Source organism: Trichomycterus rosablanca, chromosome 7 (genome assembly GCF_030014385.1).
Source record: "Trichomycterus rosablanca isolate fTriRos1 chromosome 7, fTriRos1.hap1, whole genome shotgun sequence".
NCBI classification, from domain to species: domain Eukaryota; kingdom Metazoa; phylum Chordata; class Actinopteri; order Siluriformes; family Trichomycteridae; genus Trichomycterus; species Trichomycterus rosablanca.
Window position 1 is genome coordinate 24,408,821 of NC_085994.1, and position 23,207 is coordinate 24,432,027.

The following is a 23,207-nucleotide window of genomic DNA, read 5'->3' on the forward strand; positions in this document are numbered from 1 at the left end:
TCAGAACACAAGCTCTCTAACTGTATAATAAAGTAAATAAAAAAATTTCTCGTTTAACATGCGCTGTTTATAGCTCTTCATTAATTCACTATTTAACATATGAAGTGCTATGGAAATACACAATATCACTCATCCTCTTCTAGCTCTGTCTGTCTGTAAATCTTTCTCTCACCTCAAAACTCAGTTTGGCAGTGAAGGGATCTTCGTCAGGTCTCTCCACATCTTCATCCAGCTTCAGTGTCTGAGATTCTGAACACACACTGTTAAGAAGTACACGAATACACACTTCGGTGCTCACCATCTGTTTCTTTCCAACGCTTTGACACATTATCACACTGTTCTAAAACGGCTCTATTTCACACTCCAATATATTCTCTGTCTTCATGCATATTCTCAACAGCACACTCAGTTCCTAGGCTACATCCCTAAACTTTTGCACATTACATTACATTTCTATTTTCTCTTTTCATTATTGTAGGCTAAATCTTATATGTACCTAAACACTGATTTGCAATCGTTATTATTGGCGATATTAGTATCACTATTATTCACAGATACAAACCCAATTACATAAATTAGTACTGTATCCAAAATTCTAATGAAAACAGAAAGCAGTGATTTGTGAATGGGTTTCTATAGGTAACAAGGTTCCTTAAAGCACAACTGCAAGAAATTTAGGGATTTCACCATCAATTCATCAAAAAAACCACCAAAAATCTGGATAAACTCCCAGGGCCATAAACCATTATTACAAACTTGTGACCTTCGATCCATCAGATGGAACTGCATTAAAAACCGTCATGCTTCTATGATGAAAATAACTACATTCATTCATGGTCGGCTTTACCATCATCAATGCATCCATCCATGCATTCATCCATTCATTAACTCACCCGGTGCATCCACCCATTCATTAACTTACCCAGTCCATCCATCCATCCATTAATTCACCCAGTCCATCCATCCATCAATTAACCTACGGGGTCCATCCACCCATCCATCCATCCATCCATTAACCCACCCGGTCCATCCATCCCCACATCCATCCATCCATTAACCAACCCGGTCCATCCATCCACTCATCCATCCACCCATCCATCCATCCATCCATCCACCCATCCATCCATCCATTAACCCACCCGATCCATTCATACCCACATCCATCCATCCATCCACCCATCCATTAACCCACCTGGTCCATCCATCCCCACATCCATCCATCCATCCATTACCCCACCCGATCCATCCATCCATCCATTAACCCACCTCATCCATCCATCTATTAACCCACCCGATCCATCCATCCATCCATTAACTGACCTGATCCATCCATTCATCAATCCATCTATTAACCCACCCGATCCATCCATCCATTCATTAACCCACTCAATCCAACCATTCATCCATCCATCCATTCATCAACCCACCCGATCCATCCATCCATCCATCCATTCATCAACCCACCCCATCCATCCATCCATCCATCTATCAACACACCCAACCCACCCGATCCATCCATCCATCCATCCATCCATCCACCCATCCATCCATCCATCCATTAACCCACCCGATCCATTCATACCCACATCCATCCATCCATCCACCCATCCATTAACCCACCTGGTCCATCCATCCCCACATCCATCCATCCATCCATTACCCCACCCGATCCATCCATCCATCCATTAACCCACCTCATCCATCCATCTATTAACCCACCCGATCCATCCATCCATCCATTAACTGACCTGATCCATCCATTCATCAATCCATCTATTAACCCACCCGATCCATCCATCCATTCATTAACCCACTCAATCCAACCATTCATCCATCCATCCATTCATCAACCCACCCGATCCATCCATCCATCCATCCATTCATCAACCCACCCCATCCATCCATCCATCCATCTATCAACACACCCAACCCACCCGATCCATCCATCCATCCATCCATCCATCAACCCACCCAACCCACCCAACCCACCCGATCCATCCATCCATCCTTTGACCTGTTCTGTATAACTGAGTAGCTGACACGTTATACTAAACAAGAATTATTAAACTTACTCATTCACCACAACAACTGGTGTCCCCAATTTCCCAAACTATTCCAAAAAAAGGTGATGTTGCGGTGATAATCCCGCTGTCTCTAATCACATTTAGAATAGGAGTATGTACACAAAAACACAGTTGATTATTTCAAACATTAACTGTCTTGACTTTGTACTGTTATAATTTGCAAAAAAAAAAAAAAAAAAAAAAAAAAAAAACATAATTTCCCTTCGGGGATTAATAAAGTACTCAATCAATCAATCAAATCAAATCTTACTCTTGCTGGGATTTATAATTGGATTTATAATACACAAGTGTTAATTAAAAAGTACATTTAATGGAAACATTTTTTTTAATCCTGCCATGTTTAGTGCAGACCAATGAAACCTTTTTTCTTAGCTTAGTTTGTTTTGACAGGTGTAAACACATTACAGTACTCTGGTGCACAAATGTGGTCTCAGACCTCTTCTAAGTAAACATACCAAGCCTGGGATTATATGATGGGTGAATTTTGTAAACAGGAAACTCTAGTTTTAAGTGCAGTATTAAGCAACGATAAGCCATGGGAGTAACTTCAGGTGAAGGAGAAGTGAAATGCGTTCTAGATACAGTATATGGGCTGAAAATCCTATAAAAGGACAGCTGAAGAGAATACAAAAATATTGACGTATTGAAAAAGCTCAACATGAAAAATGAGCAGAAAGGAATTCAACTTTCAAACAATGCCTCATTAAAGCAAAGAAGCTAAATTAGATTAAAGTGCCTGATGCCCTCGGTAAAAGCTGCAGAGTGGGTAAGGAAACAAGAGGTTCTTGTATTCACCCTTGCTGTTATGACTGTGAAATTACAGAGCTAATCTGTTTCTTGACAGCATAAACATGGCTAGATCACCCTACCAAAAGTAATGGAACAAACAGAATTCAACCTTTAAAGGAAGATGGATAAACCATTCGTAAAATTACGACTGAGACTGTGTAATTCCAATCAGTCATGTGTTTGGTTTGGTGCACTTCAATAATTGCAATGTCAACAAACCAGACTTAATAAAAAGATACCATGTTCCTGAACACCAAACTCAGACTTTCGCAAAAATCCAATAATAAAAGCCCACCTTGGGCTTGGCTAGGTTACGGAATCATGTCCTTCTGCCCTCCCAAATTTGGTGGGGTTCTCAGGGGTTTTTGTATCTGTTGGTCCTGGATTTTGTAAAGTTGCTTTGAGACAATGTATATTGTAAAAAGCGCTATATAAATAAAGTTGACTTGACTTGACTTGACATGGAGGCGCAGTTTATTAACATGTCAGTTCCTAGGCCGCTCAGGTGGCACAGCGGTAAAAACACACGCTGGAAACATCTCAAATACATCGTATCGAATCTCAGCTCTGCCTTGCTGGCTGAGGATGAGCGGCCACATGAACAATGATTGGCCTGTTGTTCATATGGGCAGGACTAAGCTGGATGAGGTCTCCCTCTCATGACTGGTGCAATTACGACCTCTGCTGGCTGATTGATGGGAAGAGAGTGCTCTCAGGGTGTGTCCCTCCATACACAGTGCTGTGCTGCACTGCACTCATCAAAGTGTAGGTGATAAGATGCATACGGCATGCTGCCCATGTGTCGGAGGGGGCGTGGGTTAGCTTCGTTCTCCTCAATAAGAGCAGGGATCGGCATTGGTGGAGAGAAAGCATGACACAATGGGGCAACTGGACACACTAAAAAGGGAGAAAAGGGGAGAAAATACATAAAGAAAATATATTTAAAAAAAAATAAAAAATGTCAGTTCCTCTTAACTGACAGTCACCTGCACCTCATTAAGCATTAAGTCACTCCAGGTGGGAGTGTTTCTATTTATCATGGTTTTTCCCTCACAGATTTGCCAGCTCCTTTGTTGGTAAACAAGCATTGTCCTTAAAACCATAATCCCGGGTTTGGTCTGGCTTTCTTTTTTGGGGAACTTGGTCAGCATAGCAGCACTTTTCCAAAAGCTGGGCTTTAAGCTGTGCGAGCTTGTATTTCACCATCCTCGACTCATTTAGGGCTCCCTGTCCTTCCTCTTTTCCTGAGAACTGGGTTGTCACAGGAGTAGCCTATCATATTGGGAAAACCAGTTTTCAGTTCCAGTTCAATCAATTTTTGCATTTATTCTCCCCTATCCCCTTCTTGTTAGTGGTTTTTTAGTTACAGTATTGTTCTACCTTGGCCAAGCATTCTGCATTTGGGCTCATATTCGATTCTTCCAGATGTGGGGGGCTTTACCTCATGCTTTAGGGCTGCACGGTGGCCTCACAGCAAGAAGTCCTGGGTTCGATCCCCAGGTGGGGCAGTTCGGGTCCTTTCTGTGTGGAGTTTGCATGTTCTCCCCGTGTCTGCGTGGGTTTCCTCCGGGAGCTCTGGTTTCCTCCCACAGTCCAAAGACATGCAAGTGAGGTGAATTGGAGATACAAAATTGACCATGACTGTGTTTGATACAACCTCATGAACTGATGAATCTTGTGTAATGAGTAACTACCGTTCCTGTTGTGGATGTAACCAAAGAGTGTAAAACATGATGTTAAAATTCTATTAAACAAACAAACGTCATGCTTTAGCAGTGCGACACGACCCACCCTATTTCAAAGGGCTGAGAAAAACAGTGGTTAAAATACATTATTCTGGAAAGAGATACATTTTTAAGGTTCCAGAAACCCCACAGTAGTTATACAGGGTGAGTCAGAAGTCGCAGGACACTTTTTAATTTCAGAAACGAAAGTGAAAATGACATATCTGAATACCCCAGCAAGTAATGGGTGAGGGGGCCTATCTTTTAGGCTATGTCCAGAAAGCCATCTTGAAAGCCGCCATATTAGATCAAGAGCAAGTTTTTCCAATGGGAAGCTGGTCATGTAGCATATCAAAGAAGACTGGAATTTTCTCAGAAATCGATTGCCGGATCAGATTTGCAATATCTGTTGTGGTTCAAAAGTTATCAACACAGAAAGTTGCAACAACAACCGGGAACGTTCCCTGTGATGCACAGCTATTTGACGTGTTCAATGTGTTGTCCCTGGTGCTGAACACAGAGCTGAAGGCGCTGGATCCAATTGTTATGAACCCGCATGAGAATCTCTGGAGAAGTGCTGTCACAAGCCTCCACGATGCAGTGCTGAAGGTGGTGTTTGTTGCGAATTTTCTTAGCATACACAATTCGTTTGAGATGACCCCAGAGATAGTGATCTGGGCAGCCATTGCACAGGACCACGACGGCCAATCCAATGACCAGGGAACTGAATATCCAGCCACTGACGAACACCTGCTCCGTAGTGTGGTGGAGCCCCATCCTGTTGGAAATAACAGGGGAAACTGGCATCTTCATCGGTCAGAATGGATGGGAACACTGTTTCCTGTAGCATTGTCAGGTACCGCTGATCATTTAGGGTCTGGTCGATGAAAATGGGTCCGATTACACGGGTGCCCCATATTCCACACCACACCATAACCTTCACATCACCTACGACTTTGGTGTCTGCTGTCCAGTGAGGGTTTTCCAGTGCCTCACGTTCTGGCGGCTGACCTCACCACTGACATAAAAATTGGCCTCGTCACTGACCAGAATGACCTGTGCGAATGCGGGATCCCGTTATGTGGGTCTAACGTCCAGGTGCAGAACTCGGCACATCCTCTGATAGTTTCTGCTGCAGCTGGATCTTGAATCACCTCAATCCTCTCTTCTTTCATCAATTCCATCTTCAGTTACCGGTAACGAACAACTAGTTTTGAACTGTCTGTGTTGAACCACAAGAGATATTGCAAATCTGATTGCGGCAATCGATTTTTGAGAAAATTCCGGTCTTCTTTGATATGCTACATGACCACCTTCCCATCGGAAAAACTTGCCCTTGATCCAATATGGTGGCTTTCAAGATGGCGGCCATGGTCCAGACATAGCCTAAAAGATAGGCCCCCTCATCCATTACTTGCTGGGGTATTCAGATATGTCATTTTCCCTTTCGTTTCTGAAATAAAAGAGTGTCCTGAGACTTTTGACTCACCCTGTAATTTAGCAACAACACATTCTTCAGACATTTCAAGCCTTGGTTGTTTTTTTAAAGCATGGATGATTCCCGAACTGTTTGGGGTTAGGCTTTGTTGGACAGACCAATTAAACGTTTACCTTTTTGGACACCAAGTATTTCATTATGTCTGACAAAAACCAAAAAAGGCATTTGACAGCGAATTCATTATACCATGTCAAACTGGCTGTGTTATTGTTTGCTGAGTCAGGACAACTTGCCGTTATTTAGGGAATAATAATAAATTCCACTCTCGATCAGAAAATTCTTAAGGTGAATGTGACCTCATCTGTGAAGGAGCTAGAGCTGAGGCGTAGTTGGGTTATGCAGTAGGACAGTCACACAAAATACAACAAGAGCTCATTTGGTTAGGTACTGGACTAGTAATAACTAGTAATCCCAACCAAGTTGCAAGTCACTGTTGGGCCCCTAAGCAAGGTCCTGAACCCAATTTAAATATATTTTCTTTATTCATTTTCTCCCCTTTGTTCTCCCTTTTTAGCACGTCCAATTGCCCCATTGCGTCATGCTTCCTCTCCACCAATGCCGATCCCTGCTCTGATTGAGGAGAACGAAGCTAACCCACGCCCCCTCCGACACGTGTGCAGCATGCCGTATGCATCTTATCACCTACACTTTGACGAGTGCAGTGCAGCTCAGCGTTGTGTACGAAGAGACACACCCTGAGAGCATTTTTTTCTCATCTCTGTGCAGGCGCCATCGTAATTGCACCAGTTACGAGAGAGAGACCCCATTCTGGTTCCAGCGTGTGTTTTTACCGCTACGCCACCTGAGTGGCCTACAAGTGCTGCACTTGGTTGATTGATTGGCTTCAATCACACAACTGTAAAGGTGTCTGCTAAATGCTATAAATGTAAATCTAAATTGTGAATAATTACAGTTTTGAAAGACCCACTAAACAAAACTTTGTGGCATACTTTTGGCCACAAAGTGCATTGTCCACTGAAGCTTTCTTGACCTTAAATCTTAAGTTTAAGGCCAGCGGTAAAACACACGCCAGAACACCAGAGCTGGGATCTTGAATACATCGTATCGAGTCTCAGCTCTGCCTGCCGGCTGGCTGATTGATGGCGCCTGCACAGAGACAAGGAAAGAGTGCGCTGATCAGGGTGTGTCTCTCCGTACACAGTGCTGATCCGCATCTGCACTCGTCAAGTGTAGGTGACAAGATGCATACGGCTGCTGCCCACGTGTTGGGGGTGGGGCGTTGGTTAGCTTCGTTCTCCTCGATCAGAGCCGGGTTCGGCATTAGTGGAGAGAAACCATGACGCAATTGGGCAACTTTTATGCTCTTAATAAATATGCTGTCCATTCTTTTCTCAGTACAGGCAAACATCTCTTTTTACAATGGTCAAATTCTTGACCACTGTAATTATTTGTACCCGACAAGTGAATTGGATAATAAAGTATCTAATTCTAATCTTATTAGCTACACAAAAATAGCTGCATCCCTAATTTTTATGGACACTAACCACACACCTTAATTACTACTCACCTGATTAAATAGCTGAATTTAAGTGCTACGTTTGATCACCCTGATGTCCTTCACACACATAACCTGATTAAGTAGAATAAGTAAGCAGAGCTGAGCTAAGCTGGGCTCATCCAACACTGAGAATCCTAATTCACTTAACATAACCACCCCTAATACAACCCCCCCACCCCCACACATACACACACACACAGGTTCTTTTAAATGTTCCGTAAAAACAGAAACAATTTAAGTGTGTGGTTGTAAAAGGATACCACCACTGCTCGTCTCATGCCAGCGGGATGCCTTCCTTTCTATGCGAGGTACTTCCAGGTCGATCAAAGACACTGCTTCTTCATCTGTGATCCCATCTTCAAGATAGAACTCCACCAGAGGAAGGACCTCTAAACACACACATTATGCATAATGGACTTATAGGGCCTATCTAATTTTATTTCAAAGATTATAACGGATTATGTGATCCATTTGAATATTAAAAATGGACACGATTATAAAATTTGGCTCAACCTTTGGGGATTGAGACTTGTGATTGGCAGGTACTCACCATAAGAGGAGGCAGAGTATATAAAAGGCTGTCTACAGTTGACACAGACGTTGCCCTGGTTGTTCAGTAGTGGGTTGTTGGTTGAACAGCGGTAACACATTGGGATCAATTCCTAAAAAAATTAATGTGCATACATACACACACAAACCCAGCGTTAACATACTCACAACTTCATCAAAATATCCAAATAGGAGACTGACAGTTTGATTCATAATGATGCCACAGCCACCAGTGGAAAAGGGGCATTCTTGTGTTCCCGGTCAATTAAAGGACCTTTATTCAAAGGTTTACAAAGGTTTACTATTACAAACATATAGTCAATCATGTTTACGCGTGTGTATATATTGTATATACATAATATGTATAAAAAATTTTTCGCAAAATATCACTAAATTAATAATTTAAGTTGTTATATGTTACTTTTTACCAGGTACACAAAAAACCCACAATAAACAAATCGTAATATAGTTTTAACAGCTTTATAAAGCTTTAGGTTTTATAGATTTACCTATAATAGTATTTTTATTTTGTTCCCATCAGCTCTTTATTCAGTCTTGTGCTGTAAGCTGCTCACATTACTACTGCAGTTACTATGGGCTCTATCAGAACCTTGCTTCCCAAACTACAGTATCCCCAGGTGTACGCCAAAATGCTAGGGTATACATTAAAAAACAGAGCTAAAATTACAGCACAAATGATCATCAAGCACACACACTTACCTCACTGTCATGGTAATTTTTGGAGCGAACGGTAAGGGAGTTGAGCTCTATGCTCTCCTGGAACTGAGTTGGAATCTTCAAACCCTGGAGCTTCTCAAAAGCATGTCGTGCCACCTTGTAGGCCCCCAGTGCTTTACTTTGCTTGGCCAGAGCATAAAGAGTGTAGCTGACTTGTCTGTCAAGGATTTAACCACCAATCAGAGTCTGTTTATGATGCATAAATGCTAAAATATAGCCTGTATTGCTCTAATTGGACCCGAATTGAAATGGCAACTGCATGCATGCAGCCTACTAATTGCGCCTCGCCGCGTGATAAGCAAACATGTTTGTTCAGGTAGATACATAACACACAACATATTGTGTTAATATATATATATTTTTTATAAAAACAGCAACACACTATGGCAGAAAACATCATAAATGTGCAGTCTAGTTAAGCTTCCTTCCTTGGACCACTTTTGATAGATACTGACCACTGCAGACCGGGAACACCCCACAAGAGCTGCAGTTTTGGAGATGCTCTGACATTTTTCCTGCTTCTAACACATCAACTTTGAGGATGAAATGTTCACTTGCTGCGTAATATATCCCGCCCACTAACAGGTGCCGTGATGAAGAGATAATCAGTGTTATTTACTTCACCTGTCAGTAGTCATAATGTTATGCTTTGTTTAAGCAATAGAACACGAGAGGGAGTGTGTTATCGCAAATAACATCACGGCTGTGATTTGGTCGCAGGCACGAGCCGAAGGCGAGTGTTCTATTGCTTTTATACAACAGTTTTTACAAAATAAAGAAAGAAAATAAATCAAAGAAGTCCTGAATTTCATAATAAATATGCTTTAATATTGACAATACCTTCCGCCAAAAAAGTAGTTCCACACCGAATATAAAGTTTAACACTACAAAGCAGACATCCCAAGTTGCAAAAACTCATTTCAGGGAGGTAAGAACAAGAAGAAGAAGAGGGCGAGAACCTCCGAAGGGAAAAAAAGAAATAAAAAACCTCTCGCACACACCAAAGGATTATGGGTGATAACAGAACTTTTATGAGCTGCTAACTGGGCTATTAAGATAACTGTTCGCGTCACGAACACATTATGTTCCCTACATAGTGCACTAGATAGTGAATTAGACAATTGGTTATGTTCCCTACACAGTGCACTAGATTGTATATCAGATAACAGATTTAAAACTAGATTTAAAAAAAGTCTGTGTCGCCTGCGTGCGCGTTTATGTGCATGAAGCTTGTCGTTAATGGCAACGCGTCAGCAGAGTAATACAGTTATGGTGTGAAAAGACCGTGCTGTTATCACGAATATCAGCACAGTTAGAACGCTTCTCAACCAATCAGATTGTAAGGTCGGAACTAACTGTTGTATAATGGTGTATATACAAAGTAGTGCAAAGCTTCATTTGTACATATGGACAGGAATGAAATATGTGTGTATGTGCAAATGAGAATTATGAGGTAGTAATAGAAGGATCCCGGTTTCCACATAAGGTGCCAAAAAAACTGTGCCAAGTCTGGTATGTGGACCAGATCCACTGCTACCTGTCCTTTGAGAGAACTAACACATGGCCTTATTTTGACTGTAGTATTGCTTGCTCTTTATTCAAGACTCATTGTTGTCTCACTTTTGGGATTCCTGATTGTAGTGTGGATACAAATGATCCAGTGTAAGAGTAAGCTGAGAAGGCCTAACTTGTACCTGTCCAGGGACGCAACATTATGAGATTTTTTTACTTCTAAAACACAAGCAATTCATTTTTCACCCACAGGAGATGATCAGTCTCGCTGCCCACTAGGGATGTAACGATGCACCACGTCAGTTAATAACCGACTAAAAAAACCCACTATTCAAATCGATTTAACATGTAAAATGAATGAATATTCACTTTAAACTGCAGAGGGGACTGGCGCTATACACCTCGCCTGGTTGACGTCACTGGCGCTATACGCCTGGTTGCCAGATTTGGGGTTTTTCATCCAAATTGAGCTTAATTCCAAATTGTTTTGCATAGTTTGTACCTACCTCAGAAATAAAAGTTCATTCATTATTTAATAAATAAAAGATAATCACAAATACAGTATGTTATTTTCTTTTTTGAAGAGAAATAAAAAAAAGGAAACTTTGTCATAATTTGTCTTCAGTTTCAGTTTTAAAAAAAACATCGCATCGTGAACCCAGTATCGTGAATCGCATTGCGGGTAGAGTGTATCGTTACATCCCTACTGACCAGTCTGAATAAAGGAATGTTGGCTAGCAAAACTTAAAAATAGGGCTAACAGTGAAGATACATTGGTGACAAAAACAACGTCTGCTGTTACAGGACATGGGGGTGTGTGTGTCTTTAAGAGAGGTGTATAGTGGAAGATGCTCTGTTCACAGTATCACTAAAAGTGAGTCAGGAGTCGATTCGTATGAAATGAAGCATGTGCAGGTTCTGAGTTCTCTCCTTAGTCATCTCTATGGTTTTACTGTTTTTAATGAATGCTGCAGTTTAAAAAAAAAACACCAAGTACTATAGAACATCTTTTATACAACAGTTAGTTCCGACCTTACAATCTGATTGGTTGAGAAGCGTACTAACCGTGCTGATATTCGTGATAACAGCACGGCCTTTTCACACCACAACTGTATTACTCCGATGACGCGTTGCCAGTAACGACAAGCTTCATGCACACAAACGCGCACGCAGGCGACACAGACTTTTTTTCCCGATCGCGTTTTAAATCCGTTATCTGATATACAATCTAGCGCACTGTGTAGGGAACATAAATCAACTGTCTAATATATTGTCTAGTGCACTATGTAGTGAACATGAATGCGTTATCTGATATACAATCTAGTGCACTGTGTAGGGAACATAACCAATTGTCTAATTCACTATCTAGTGCACTTTGTAGGGAACATAAATCCGTGATCTGATACACAAGCTAGTGCACTATGTAGGGAACATTAATGTGTTTGTAACGCGAACAGTTAGCTTAATAGCCCAGTTAGCAGCTCCTAAGAGTTCTGTTATCACCCATATCCTTTGGTGTGTGCGAGAGGTTTTTTATTTCTTTTTTCCCTTCGGAGGTTCTTGCCTTCTTCTTCTTCTTACCTCCCTGAAATGAGTTTTTGCAACTTGGGATGTCTGCTTTGTAGTGTTAAACTTTATATTCGTTGTGGAACTACTTTTTGGTGGACGATATTGTCAATATTAAAGCATATTTAATATGAAATTCAGGGCTTCTTTAATTTATTTTCTTTCTTTATTTTGTAAAAACTGTTGTATATAAGCAATAGAACACTTGAGGTCATGTGTTATCGTTACCAAATCACAGCCGTGATGTTATTCGCGATAACACACTCCCTCTCGTGTTCTATTGCTTAAGTGTGACTCGCTTTCCTTACAGGTGGGAGTCTTAATTAAACTGGCTATTACCACAGCAGTAGCCAAGTCAGACTCGTTAGCTCTCCTTAGTTTTCTGTCAGTCAAAGCAGAGTATTCTTAACTCGCAAACTTGATGTACTTTTGCCTCTACTTAATGTGCACAACGTTCATTATATTATTTTAACTTGTCAAGAGCTTTCGCAATGCTTTCTGTGTGATGGTTGATGGGAGTTTCGGTTGGCGCAAGTTCAAGGTTGGCACACGGAAAAGGCCACATGTCCAAAAAGGTCGAAAACTCCTGCTTTAACCCTTCATTGCATCGTGTAGCGAATTTGCAACAAATTAAAAAAAATCGACGCTCTGCCAACATCTATTGGTGAGATTAAAGCTGTGAGTGTAGCAAAGCGTACGAATCGAGAATATGTCCTTTCGTTCCAGCCAATGGCTGTGTCCACGCTGTTCAGTAAATTAGGCCGTGAAATAGAGGGAAAAATTTACAAATGTTGAATATACAGTGGGGGAAATAAGTATTTGATCCCCTGCTGATTTTGTAAGTTTACCCCCTTACAAAGACTTGAACAGTCTATAATTTTTATGGAAGGTTTATTTTAACAGAGAGAGACAGAATATCAACAAAAAATCCAGAAAAAAAAGATTAAATAAAAGTTATAAATTAATTTGTATTTAATTAAGGGAAATAAGCATTTGATCCCCTACCAACCAGCAAGAATTCTGACCCCCACAGATCGGTTATGTGCACATGAGGCACACAAATTAGTCCTGTCCCTGTATAAAAGACTCCTGTCACAGAATCAGTTTCTTCCGTTCAAATCACTCGACCACCATGGGCAAGACCAAAGAGCTATCAAAGGACGTCAGGGACAAGATTGTAGACCTGCAAAAGGCTGGAATGGGCTACAAGACCATCAGCAAGAAGCTTGGTGAGAAAGAGACCACTGTTGGTGCGATAATTCGAAAATGGAAGAAATACAAGATCACAGTCAATCACCCTCACTCTGGAGCTCCATGCAAGATCTCACCTGGTGGGGTAAGAATGATTCTGAGAAAGGTGAGGTCAGCCCAGAATTACACGGGAGGAGCTTGTCAATGATCTCAAGGGAGCTGGGAGCACAGTCACCAAGAAAACCATTGGTAACACACTTCGCCATAATGGATTGAGATCCTGCAGTGCCCGCAAAGTCCCTTTGCTCAAGAAGGCTCATGTACAGGCCCGTCTGAAGTTTGCCAATGAACACCTGAATGATTCAGAGAAAGCTTGGGAGAATGTGATATGGTCAGATGAGACCAAAATTGAGCTCTTTGGCATCAACTTCACTCGCCGTGTTTGGAGGCAGAGAGATGCCCAGTGGGGATGGTGTTCTTGGGGTCATATCCAGCATTTCTCTGCTCCCAGCTCCCTTGAGATCATTGACAAGCTCCTCCCGTGTAATTCTGGACTGACCTCACCTTTCTCAGAATTATTCTTACCCCACCAGGTGAGATCTTGCATGGAGCTCCAGAGTGAGGGTGATTGACTGTGATCTTGTATTTCTTCCATTTTCGAATTATCGCACCAACAGTGGTCTCTTTCTCACCAAGCTTCTTGCTGATGGTCTTGTAGCCCATTCCAGCCTTGTGCAGGTCTACAATCTTGTCCCTGACGTCCTTTGATAGCTCTTTGGTCTTGCCCATGGTGGTCGAGAGATTTGAACGGAAGAAACTGATTCTGTGACAGGAGTCTTTTATACAGGGACAGGACTAATTTGTGTGCCTCATGGGCACATAACCGATCTGTGGGGGTCAGAATTCTTGCTGGTTGGTAGGGGATCAAATACTTATTTCCCTTAATTAAATACAAATTAATTTATAACTTTTTTTGGGGATTTTTTGTTGATATTCTGTCTCTCTGTTAAAATAAACCTTCCATAAAAATTATAGACTGTTCAAGTCTTTGTAAGGGGGTAAACTTACAAAATCAGCAGGGGATCAAATACTTATTTCCCCCACTGTATGCTACAAATTAAAAATTACGTTGTTTTTTTTTCTCCCACTTTAGTGCATCCAATTTCTGCCAGTCAATCATCCTCTCACTAATGCTGGTCCCTGCTCCTGATTGGGGAGGATGAGGCTGCTCCACGCCCCCTCCGACACGTGCACAGCAATCGAACATCTTATCACCCACACTTGATGAGCACAGTGCGGTACAGCGCTGTGCACGGAGGGCCACACCCTCTACCGTACTCCTTTCCCATTTCCGTGCAGGCCCCACCAACCAGCCAGCAGAGGTCGTAATCGCACTAGTCTGAGAGAGAGTCCCTATCCGACTTACACCCGCCCCATCTGAACAACAGGCCCATCGTTGTTCATGTGGCCGCTCAGCCTCAGCCAACAGGCAGACCCGAGATTCGATACGATGTATTCGAGATCTCAGCTCTGGTGAACAGCGTGTGTTTTTACCGCTGCGCCACCTGAGCTGCGTTTATTAGGATTTTAACGTCATGTGTTACACTTTGGTTACATTCATGACAGGAACGGTAGTTACTCATTACACAAGATTCATCAGTTCACTTAAGCAATAGAACACGAGAGGGAGTGTGTTATCGCGATAACACACGACCTCAAATGTTCTATTGCTTTTATACAACAGTTTTTACAAAATAAAGAAAGAAAATAAATCAAAGAAGCCCTGAATTTCATACTGAATATGCTTTAATATTGACAATACCTTCCGCCAAAAAGTAGTTCCACAACGAATGAGTTGCTGCTATGCAACGGTAAAAATTCCCTACCCTGCATTAACACAGTAGGCTAAAAAAGGCATATAGTTTAATACTACAAAGTAACGCTAGTTTGGAATAAAAATAATACGCGAATATGAATAAGCGATCTTGTTTGCCGAATTGTATTCTGTTAGTTTCTCGCCAATTCCAGCGCATTCAGCTGTTCTTCCATCACTGCAGCCGACCTAACAGCGTTTACCGAATCAGAATTTGATGTGCGTTTGCTGTCACATTCTTCTTCGGAGTCTGGCCAAACGGGCTGCAGGTCGAATGTTATCTGAAAGTGATCCATTTTCATCAATTTCTGGATGTGTATGAGCACAAATAGGCCTACAAAACAACCGGCGGCTTGTGTGCATGAAGCTTGTCGTTACTGGCAACGCGTCAGCGGAGTAATACAGTTGTGGTTTGAAAAGTTGTGGTGTAGAACGCTTCTCAACCAATCAGATTGTAAGGTCGGAACTAACTGTTGTATAAAAGGTTATATCAAACACAGTCATGGACAATTTAATGTCTCCAATTCACCTCACTTGCATGTCTTTGGCTGTTGGAGGAAACCAGAACACCCTGAGGAAACCCACGCGGACACAAGGAGAACATGCAAACTCCACACACCACCCCACCTGGGGATCAAACCCAGGACTTTCTTGCTGTGAGGTGACAGTGCTACCCACTTAGCCACCGTGCCTCCCCGGAGGCTTAATTAAACTGGCTATTACCACAGCAGTAGCCAAGTCAGACTACTTGATGTGCACAATGTTAATTATATTATTTTAGCTTGTCAAGAGCTTTCGCAATGATTTCTGTGTGATGGTTGATGGGGAAGGGGGGGACACGGAAGGGCCTGCATGTCCAAAAAGGTTGAAAACCCCTGCCTTAAAGAAATATTTGACCTCTGACACATTCACATGAATCTAATCTGCTGTATTTCCCACTGTCCCAAAGCTATGTAGTAAAGCCGTTTTTTTTTGGGTTATGATTTGAGTTTAAGTAAATCATGTCAGTCAAATGTCAATTTCTATTTATTCTACAGCATTTTTAATTGAATATATGCAAAACACCCAATGGCAGCAATTTCAGCTCTTAATTCTGTGGGAAAAACTGCAGACCTGGTAGTTCCGGAAAGGACGCAAATACGCTCAGCGCAGAGTACCATCTATCATTTCTTCTGACAGCTCGCATTTTTCCGTCACCAGTGCCGCCGTCGCTCCCTTATTCTTTACTCATCACTACTCGGCCTTTTTCTTTGTACGTTATTGCTAATGCCAACTCTTTCTATTTTCATTCACCTACTCATTTCTTTGTCTCACTTCCTCTTTTTATAGCGTGTACACAATTCCTGTCACATTTGCTGATGCAGGCACACGGTTGGTGTTCTTATTTTAATTTTGCTGCCCACCATATTTTCTAAACTGCACACGAAGGATGTGGCTTATGAGTTCAACTCGATTTAATTCAGTTCTGTTTGTATAGTGTTTTAACAGAAGACACTGTCAGAAAGCATTTTTCAGAAGATATGGGTCTAGACGACTAATAAGCAAGTCAGAGGTAACTGTAAGTGTGTTTACAGAAATAAAATACAACCCCAAATCAGAAAAAGTTGGGACGGCATGGAAAATGCAAATAATAAAATACACAGTTTCTTACATTTACTTTGACTTTTATTTGATTGCAGACAGGATGAACCTGAGATATTTCATGTTTTATCTGCTCAACTTCATTTCATTTATTAATAAACATCCATTCCTTCATTTCAGTCCTGGAACACATTCCAAAAAAAAGTTGGGACAGTTAAGCATTTACCACTTTGTAATTTCACCACACTTAAAAGAAGTTTTGGCACCGAGGATACCAAGTGATTTAGTGTTTCAGCTTTTATTTTGTCCCCTGGCTTTTAGACTTGTAGATGATAACAGTCTGGATAGTCCTTTTCGTCTTTGATCCAGAGCACACAGACCTGGAATGCTGATTCCTCTGACCACAATACACGTTTCCACTGTGTGAAGGTCCATCCTAGATGCCTCAGAGCCCAGAAAAGTCGACGCCATTTCTGGACATGGTTAACATAAGGCTTCTTTTTTGCACAGTAAAGATTTAAGTGGCATTTGTGCATGTAACTTATATCAGCTATTGAGTGGTGGTTCTTGATGCAGTGCCGTCTGAGGGATGGAAGATCACGGGCGTTCAGCTTAAGCTTGCACCTTTGGCCTTTACACACCGAAATTCCTCCTGATTTCTTAAATCGTTTAATGATATTATGCACTGTAAAGGGAGAAATACTCAAATCCCCTCCAATATTTCTTTGAGGCTTATTATTTTTAAACATTTCAATCATTTTCTCACACATTTGTTGACAAACTGGAGATCCTCTGATCATCTTTGCTCATCAAAGACTCCTTTCCTGGATGCTGATTTTGTACCAAACCATGATTACAATCACCGGTTCGTTTTTACACCTCATTACTAGCCCTAAATTGCCCCCGTCCCAACTTTTTTTGGAATGTGTTGCAGGCCTGAAATGCAGTAATGGATGTTTCTTAACAAATGAAATGAAGTTGAGCAGATAAAACATGAAATATCTCAGGTTCATCCTGTCTGCAATCAAATAAAAGTCAAAGTAAATGTAAAGAACACTGCATTTATATTTTATTTGCATTTTCCATGCTGTCCCAACTCTTTCTGATTTGGGGTTGCATTTAGACAACTGTATGAACTAAATGCAATCAGATATTTTAGCTTTTTAATTTCATTTTCATATTTTACCACTACTTTAACCTGTTCAGAGCCACGGTGGGTCTGGTTTTTCCTGAAATCATTTGGCACAGTGCAGAAACACACCCAAAACAGGACGCCAATTCATCTCTGGGCCTCGACCACTGCTCCTTCCCTTGGTCCTGCTCTGAGCATAAAGTGACAACTTTATTTATTTTCTCCCCTTTTCTCCTATTTTAGCATAGCCAATCAAGTTTTCCGCTGCTGGGGACCCAGATCACACCTGAGGAGGGTGTATTTGCCTGACACATGCTCCCTCTGATGTGTGCACAGTCCACAACCTGCTTTTATTTGCCCGTACTTTAATGGATTTGCTCGTGAGGCCAGTCTTGCACATGGAGAGTCACATACATTGATTTCCATGTTCCTCTATTTCTGTACTTCAGTGCCTCAGGCTACTAACCAGAGTCCTTAAAAAGCATTGAAGACCCCACTAACTTTTAAGTCTGGTCTTTTCCCACCCAGCGGACTAGTGGCCAAGTGTCTGCTGCAGGCACTGCCAACTGTGCCTGCTAGGGTGTGCCAAACCTGTAGCAGAGCAGAAATTAGAATTTGAAGAGTTCAAAATCCCAGCGCTGGTGTGCTAGCAGAACATCCCACTGCACCACCTTGTACAAGTTTCCTCTTTTGGCACTTTTAATTGGTGCAGTCAAACTGACCCTATTTATATTGACAGGCAACCAAAAATAGCAAAACATCACCACCGCTTTATCTAGTGGGACCGGTTTCACTGTTATCACCCAGTGCAATGCAGTAACACACCCAGACAGGACGCTGGTCCATCACAAGGCCTTGGCCAGCACTCAGTCTCTCAGACATAGCCAATTATGTCTCTATGTAGGCACCTGATGGGCCGATAGCAAAGCTGATTATTTGAACCCTGGATTCCAGTGATTGTGGGCTACTGTGATTTACAGCTGCTCCACATGAATGCTCAAACAATCACTAACAGGGAATTAGGAGGCTGTGCTACAAAGTTGAATGAAATTATAGAATTTCCAACACCAACAAATCAATAATCTTAGTTGATGTATGTACACTGATCAGACATAACATTATGACCATCTTCCTAATATTGTGTTGGTCCCCCTTTTGCTGCCAAAACAGCCCTGACCTGTCAAGGCATGGACTCCACTAGACTCCTGAAGGTGTGCTGTGGTATCTGGCACCAAGATGTTAGCAGCAGATCCTTTAACTCCTGTAAGTTGCGAGGTGGGGCCTCCATGGATCAGACTTGTTTGCAGCACATCCCACAGATGCTCGATTGGATTGAGATCTGGGAAATTTGGAGGCCAATTCAACACCTCAAACTCGTTGTTGTGCTACTCAAACAATTCCTGAAGCATTTTTGCTTTGTGGCAGGGTGCAATATCCTGCTGAAAGAGGCCACAGCCATCAGGGAATACTGTTTCCATGAAAGGGTGTACATGGTCTGTAACGATGCTTAAGTAGGTGCTACTTGTCAAAGTAACATCCACATGGATGGCAGGACCCAAGGTTTCCCAGCAGAACATTGCCCAAAGCATCACACTGCCTCCGCCGGCTTGCCTTCTTCCCATAGTGCATCCTGGTGCCATGTGTTCCCCAGGTAAGCGACGCACACGCACCCGGCCATCCACGTGATGTAAAAGAAAACATGATTCATCAGACCAGGCCACCTTCTTCCATTGCTCCGTGGTCCAGTTCTGATGCTCACATGACCATTGTTGGCACTTTTGGCAGTGGACAAAGGTCAGAATGGGCACCCTGACTGGTCTGTGGCTATGCAGCCCCATACACAACAAACTGCGATGCACTGTGTATTCTGACACCTTTCTATCAAAACCAGCATTAACTTCATCAGAAATGTTAAATCGGACCACACAGGCCAGCCTTCGCTCCCCATGACCCTGTCACCGGTTTACCACTGTTCCTTCCTTGGACCGCTTTTGATAGATACTGACCACTGCAGACTGGAAACACCCCACAAGAGCTGCAGTTTTGGAGATGCTCTGACCCAGTCTAACACATCAACTTTGAGGATGAAATGTTCACTTGCTGCCTAATATATCCCACCCACTAACAGGTGCCGTGATGAAGAGATAATCAGTGTTATTCACTTCACCTGTCAGTGGTCATAATGTTATGCCTAGTCAGTGTATATTTTGATTCAGTAATCACTGAAGCTGATTTGTTGGGGCAGTGGTAGCTCAGCCGTTAAGGTGACATAGTAATCACATGGTTGCCAGTTCAAGCCTTACCACTGCCACATTGTCACTGTTGGGTTCACAAGTGTCCCAAGTCGCCTGGGATGAAAGCATCTGCTACATGCCATATATGTAATGTAAATTAAATCTCAATACTGCAGTTATAAATCCAAGGTGAATGTAAATGTTTGGCTTGCACCGTCGGCAGTAATCCATATTCTACGATTCAAACACAAGTCCTACGTGTGAGGTAGGACACCGCACGGCTATAAATCTTTTTTTAATTCCATTTTCCTCTGTGTAATATTTCGCCCAACTCTTACATTCTTTTCATGATCAAATAGGGAGTAGCTGCCATATGCTCGTCGTCTAATCGTCATGAACATCTGGTAGCTCCAGAGAAAAGAGGAAAATGACAGTAAGCGAAGCGTGATAGAAAGAAAGAGAGACGTGGACGACGTGCATCCGAGACAGAAAGAGACAGAGAGGATGTGCTGATGAGATGAAGTGAGATATCTAAGACAGGTCCAAATGCCAAGTAAATGAAAGTGGCAAAAGTGCTGCACATCTAAATTCACTTCTTTTTACTTCACACCCTTATGTCGGTTCTTGTTAGCTCTCTCTCTAATTTACAGACAGACTGAAGCAACACACTTCTCTTAAGTGATTCATCACTTATATCACTTCATCTGAATTCCTAATTCTGAAGGTGATGTGACTGAATTATAGTGTCTCTGCATTAACTGTTTTTCATTAGTGAAGACTGAGCCTCTGTGTAGCTCTCAAACACACACACACACTCACACACACACACACACACACACACACACACACAAACACACACACACACACACACACACACACACACACACACACACACACACACAGTTAAGGGCTAGATGTACACACTTTAAACGTCCTTCACTCAAGTGAGCACTTTAAAAAGCTTGCTACTGCCACAAGCACCCTTCAAATATGAAGCGCTGTTGGTTCTGTAAATGTTTGTTGATAAAGGATACACTTTGGAGATGCCCAGTGGGACATCCTTGGTCAAGTTGTGGAAGAGAAATCTTGAGAGGTTGAAGAGAGTCTCTGGCATGCTTGAACTAAAGGGCTCCACCTGAAACAGAGAATGACAGGGGGTACATTTAAAGCAAGATGAGTACATTTGTGTGTGTTATTGCATATGTCATGCTTAATAGCTTAAATCTTAGAATAAAATGTAATACACATTTCATTTTGAAACAAAAATCCAAGTCCAAGAAATCAACCTCTCCCACTCCCTTTCTTAACTGCTTATCCAATTAGGGTTGCGGGGGGTGCTGGAGCTTATCCCAGCTTTTCAGTGGGCACAAGGCACACAGTAACACCCTGGACGGGGCACCAGTCCATCGGAGGGCAGACACACATACACACACACTCATACACACACCCATTCACCTATAGGGCAATTCAGTGTCTCCAATTAACCTGACGGCATGTTTTTGGACTGTGGAAGGAAACCGGAGCTCCCGGAGGAAACCCACATAGACACGGGGAGAACATGCAAACTCCGCACAGAAAGGACCCAGGACCTTCTTGCTGTGAGGCGACAGTGCTACCCACTGAGCCACCGTGCCGCCCAAGAAATCAACCTATTACTTCATAAATCAACCAGCACAACTAGGCTTGATTACTCTTGTTGAATTAAACAGAACTACAGTAAAAGTCCTGTCTTTAAATGGAGAAACTGTTTAACATTTACAATTTATAGATGCTTTTATCCAAACAAACAGTGATCAGTGGGTAGTTGGGCTGGGCGATATGACTAAAAAACTCATATCTTGATATGCTTTTGAGAAGTAGCGATATACGATACAATATAATGTAAACTTAAAGTACAATGGCAGGCCACTGACATTTTTTCATTGCCAGCTCACTCGAATGACGCATATTGGGGAAATGCAAAATCTAAATTCGGAAACTCTGATTGGTTTATATAGCTGTTAAGGACCTTCCTCAAGGGCCCAGCAGTGGCAACCTGGCATTGGTGGGGCTTGAACTAGCGACCTTCTGCTTACTAGTCCAGTACCTAGACCACTAGGCTATAACTGCCCTAGCTGTAACATCTGTAACATCCAAGTGGTGAAACAAACTTCCCCTGTATGTTCGAACATCTGAGTCTCTCACCATTTTCAAAAGACGATTAGAAAGACAGACCTCTTTACTAAGCACTTAGTCTAAGAACTAAGATGCAACAGTGTTTCAGAAGATTCATATCCTTGGGCTGTTGTTTACTTGAACTAGAGTAGGAAAATGTTTACCGTTGAGGTAACCTGTCGCTCCAAGTCCCTCTGGATAAGAGCGTCTTCTAAATGTTAAAAATGTAAATGTAACCTGTAACTACTTGTCATATCATGAATGTAACCAAAGTGTAAAACAGGATGTTAAAATCATAATAAAGCAAAACTAACTTTTATCCGAGGTAACAATGGTTACTGATACAATGCAGGCAACTGACAGTTAAAAACTGGGAGAAATAGGATCCATGACAAAGATGAAAGCTGAAAGCCACTGCTGACCATGAGAAACATAACCTTCCAACTCATGTTTGCCAAAAAACACCACAATAACCCTGGGACAATGTTTTGTGACATAATGCATTGTGGGTTTTGGTCACCATTCCAGTCCATTTTAACTCACTTATACTGCCATAGTTTGTGTGTTAACACCAACCATGCTGGTGCTTTGCATATATTTAAAATGCAGTATATCAAGATTGCAGCTTAGCAAACTAAGCCTGGTACCTGGTACTAATTGTGCTTAGTTTCAGGGTTTAGGGTTGGGGGCATTATTAATATCTTGTTTTGTGGGGCATCCAACACCAGCAGAAAAGCAGACTGGATCAAAACCGGTATCACTGTTCCAGTAAATAAGCAGGTTGCCAACAGAGAAGCTGGCAAGTCTGTGAGGGAGAAACCATGATAAATAGAAACACTTCCACCTGAAGCAAATTAACTCTTAATGAGTCACTGCAATTTCAGAAAAGATAAAGGTATGTTGGCTTCTTACGCCAGCAGAAAACCAGACCGAATCAAAACCGGTATCACTGTTCCAGTAAATGAGCAGTTTGCCAACAGAGGAGCTGGCAAGTCTGTGAGGAAGAAACCATGATGAATAGAAACACTTCCACCTGGAGCAAATTAACGCTTAATGAGGCATT

General features: G+C 42.0%; 1 protein-coding gene across 3 annotated transcripts in view; it reads right to left on the reverse strand.

Moving 5' to 3' along the window:
• Positions 1-23,207, reverse strand: part of ift122 (intraflagellar transport 122 homolog (Chlamydomonas)) — a 131,601-nt gene that overhangs the window by 6,026 nt on the left and 102,368 nt on the right. For all 3 annotated transcript variants that reach the window (XM_062999160.1, XM_062999162.1, XM_062999161.1), the window contains 5 exons: positions 21,025-21,125; positions 8,884-9,049; positions 8,165-8,276; positions 7,875-8,003; positions 173-249 (listed from right to left, as the gene is read on the reverse strand). In XM_062999160.1, coding sequence (XP_062855230.1) covers positions 173-249; positions 7,875-8,003; positions 8,165-8,276; positions 8,884-9,049; positions 21,025-21,125 — 585 coding nt within the window. The remainder of the gene's footprint in view (positions 1-172; positions 250-7,874; positions 8,004-8,164; positions 8,277-8,883; positions 9,050-21,024; positions 21,126-23,207) is intronic.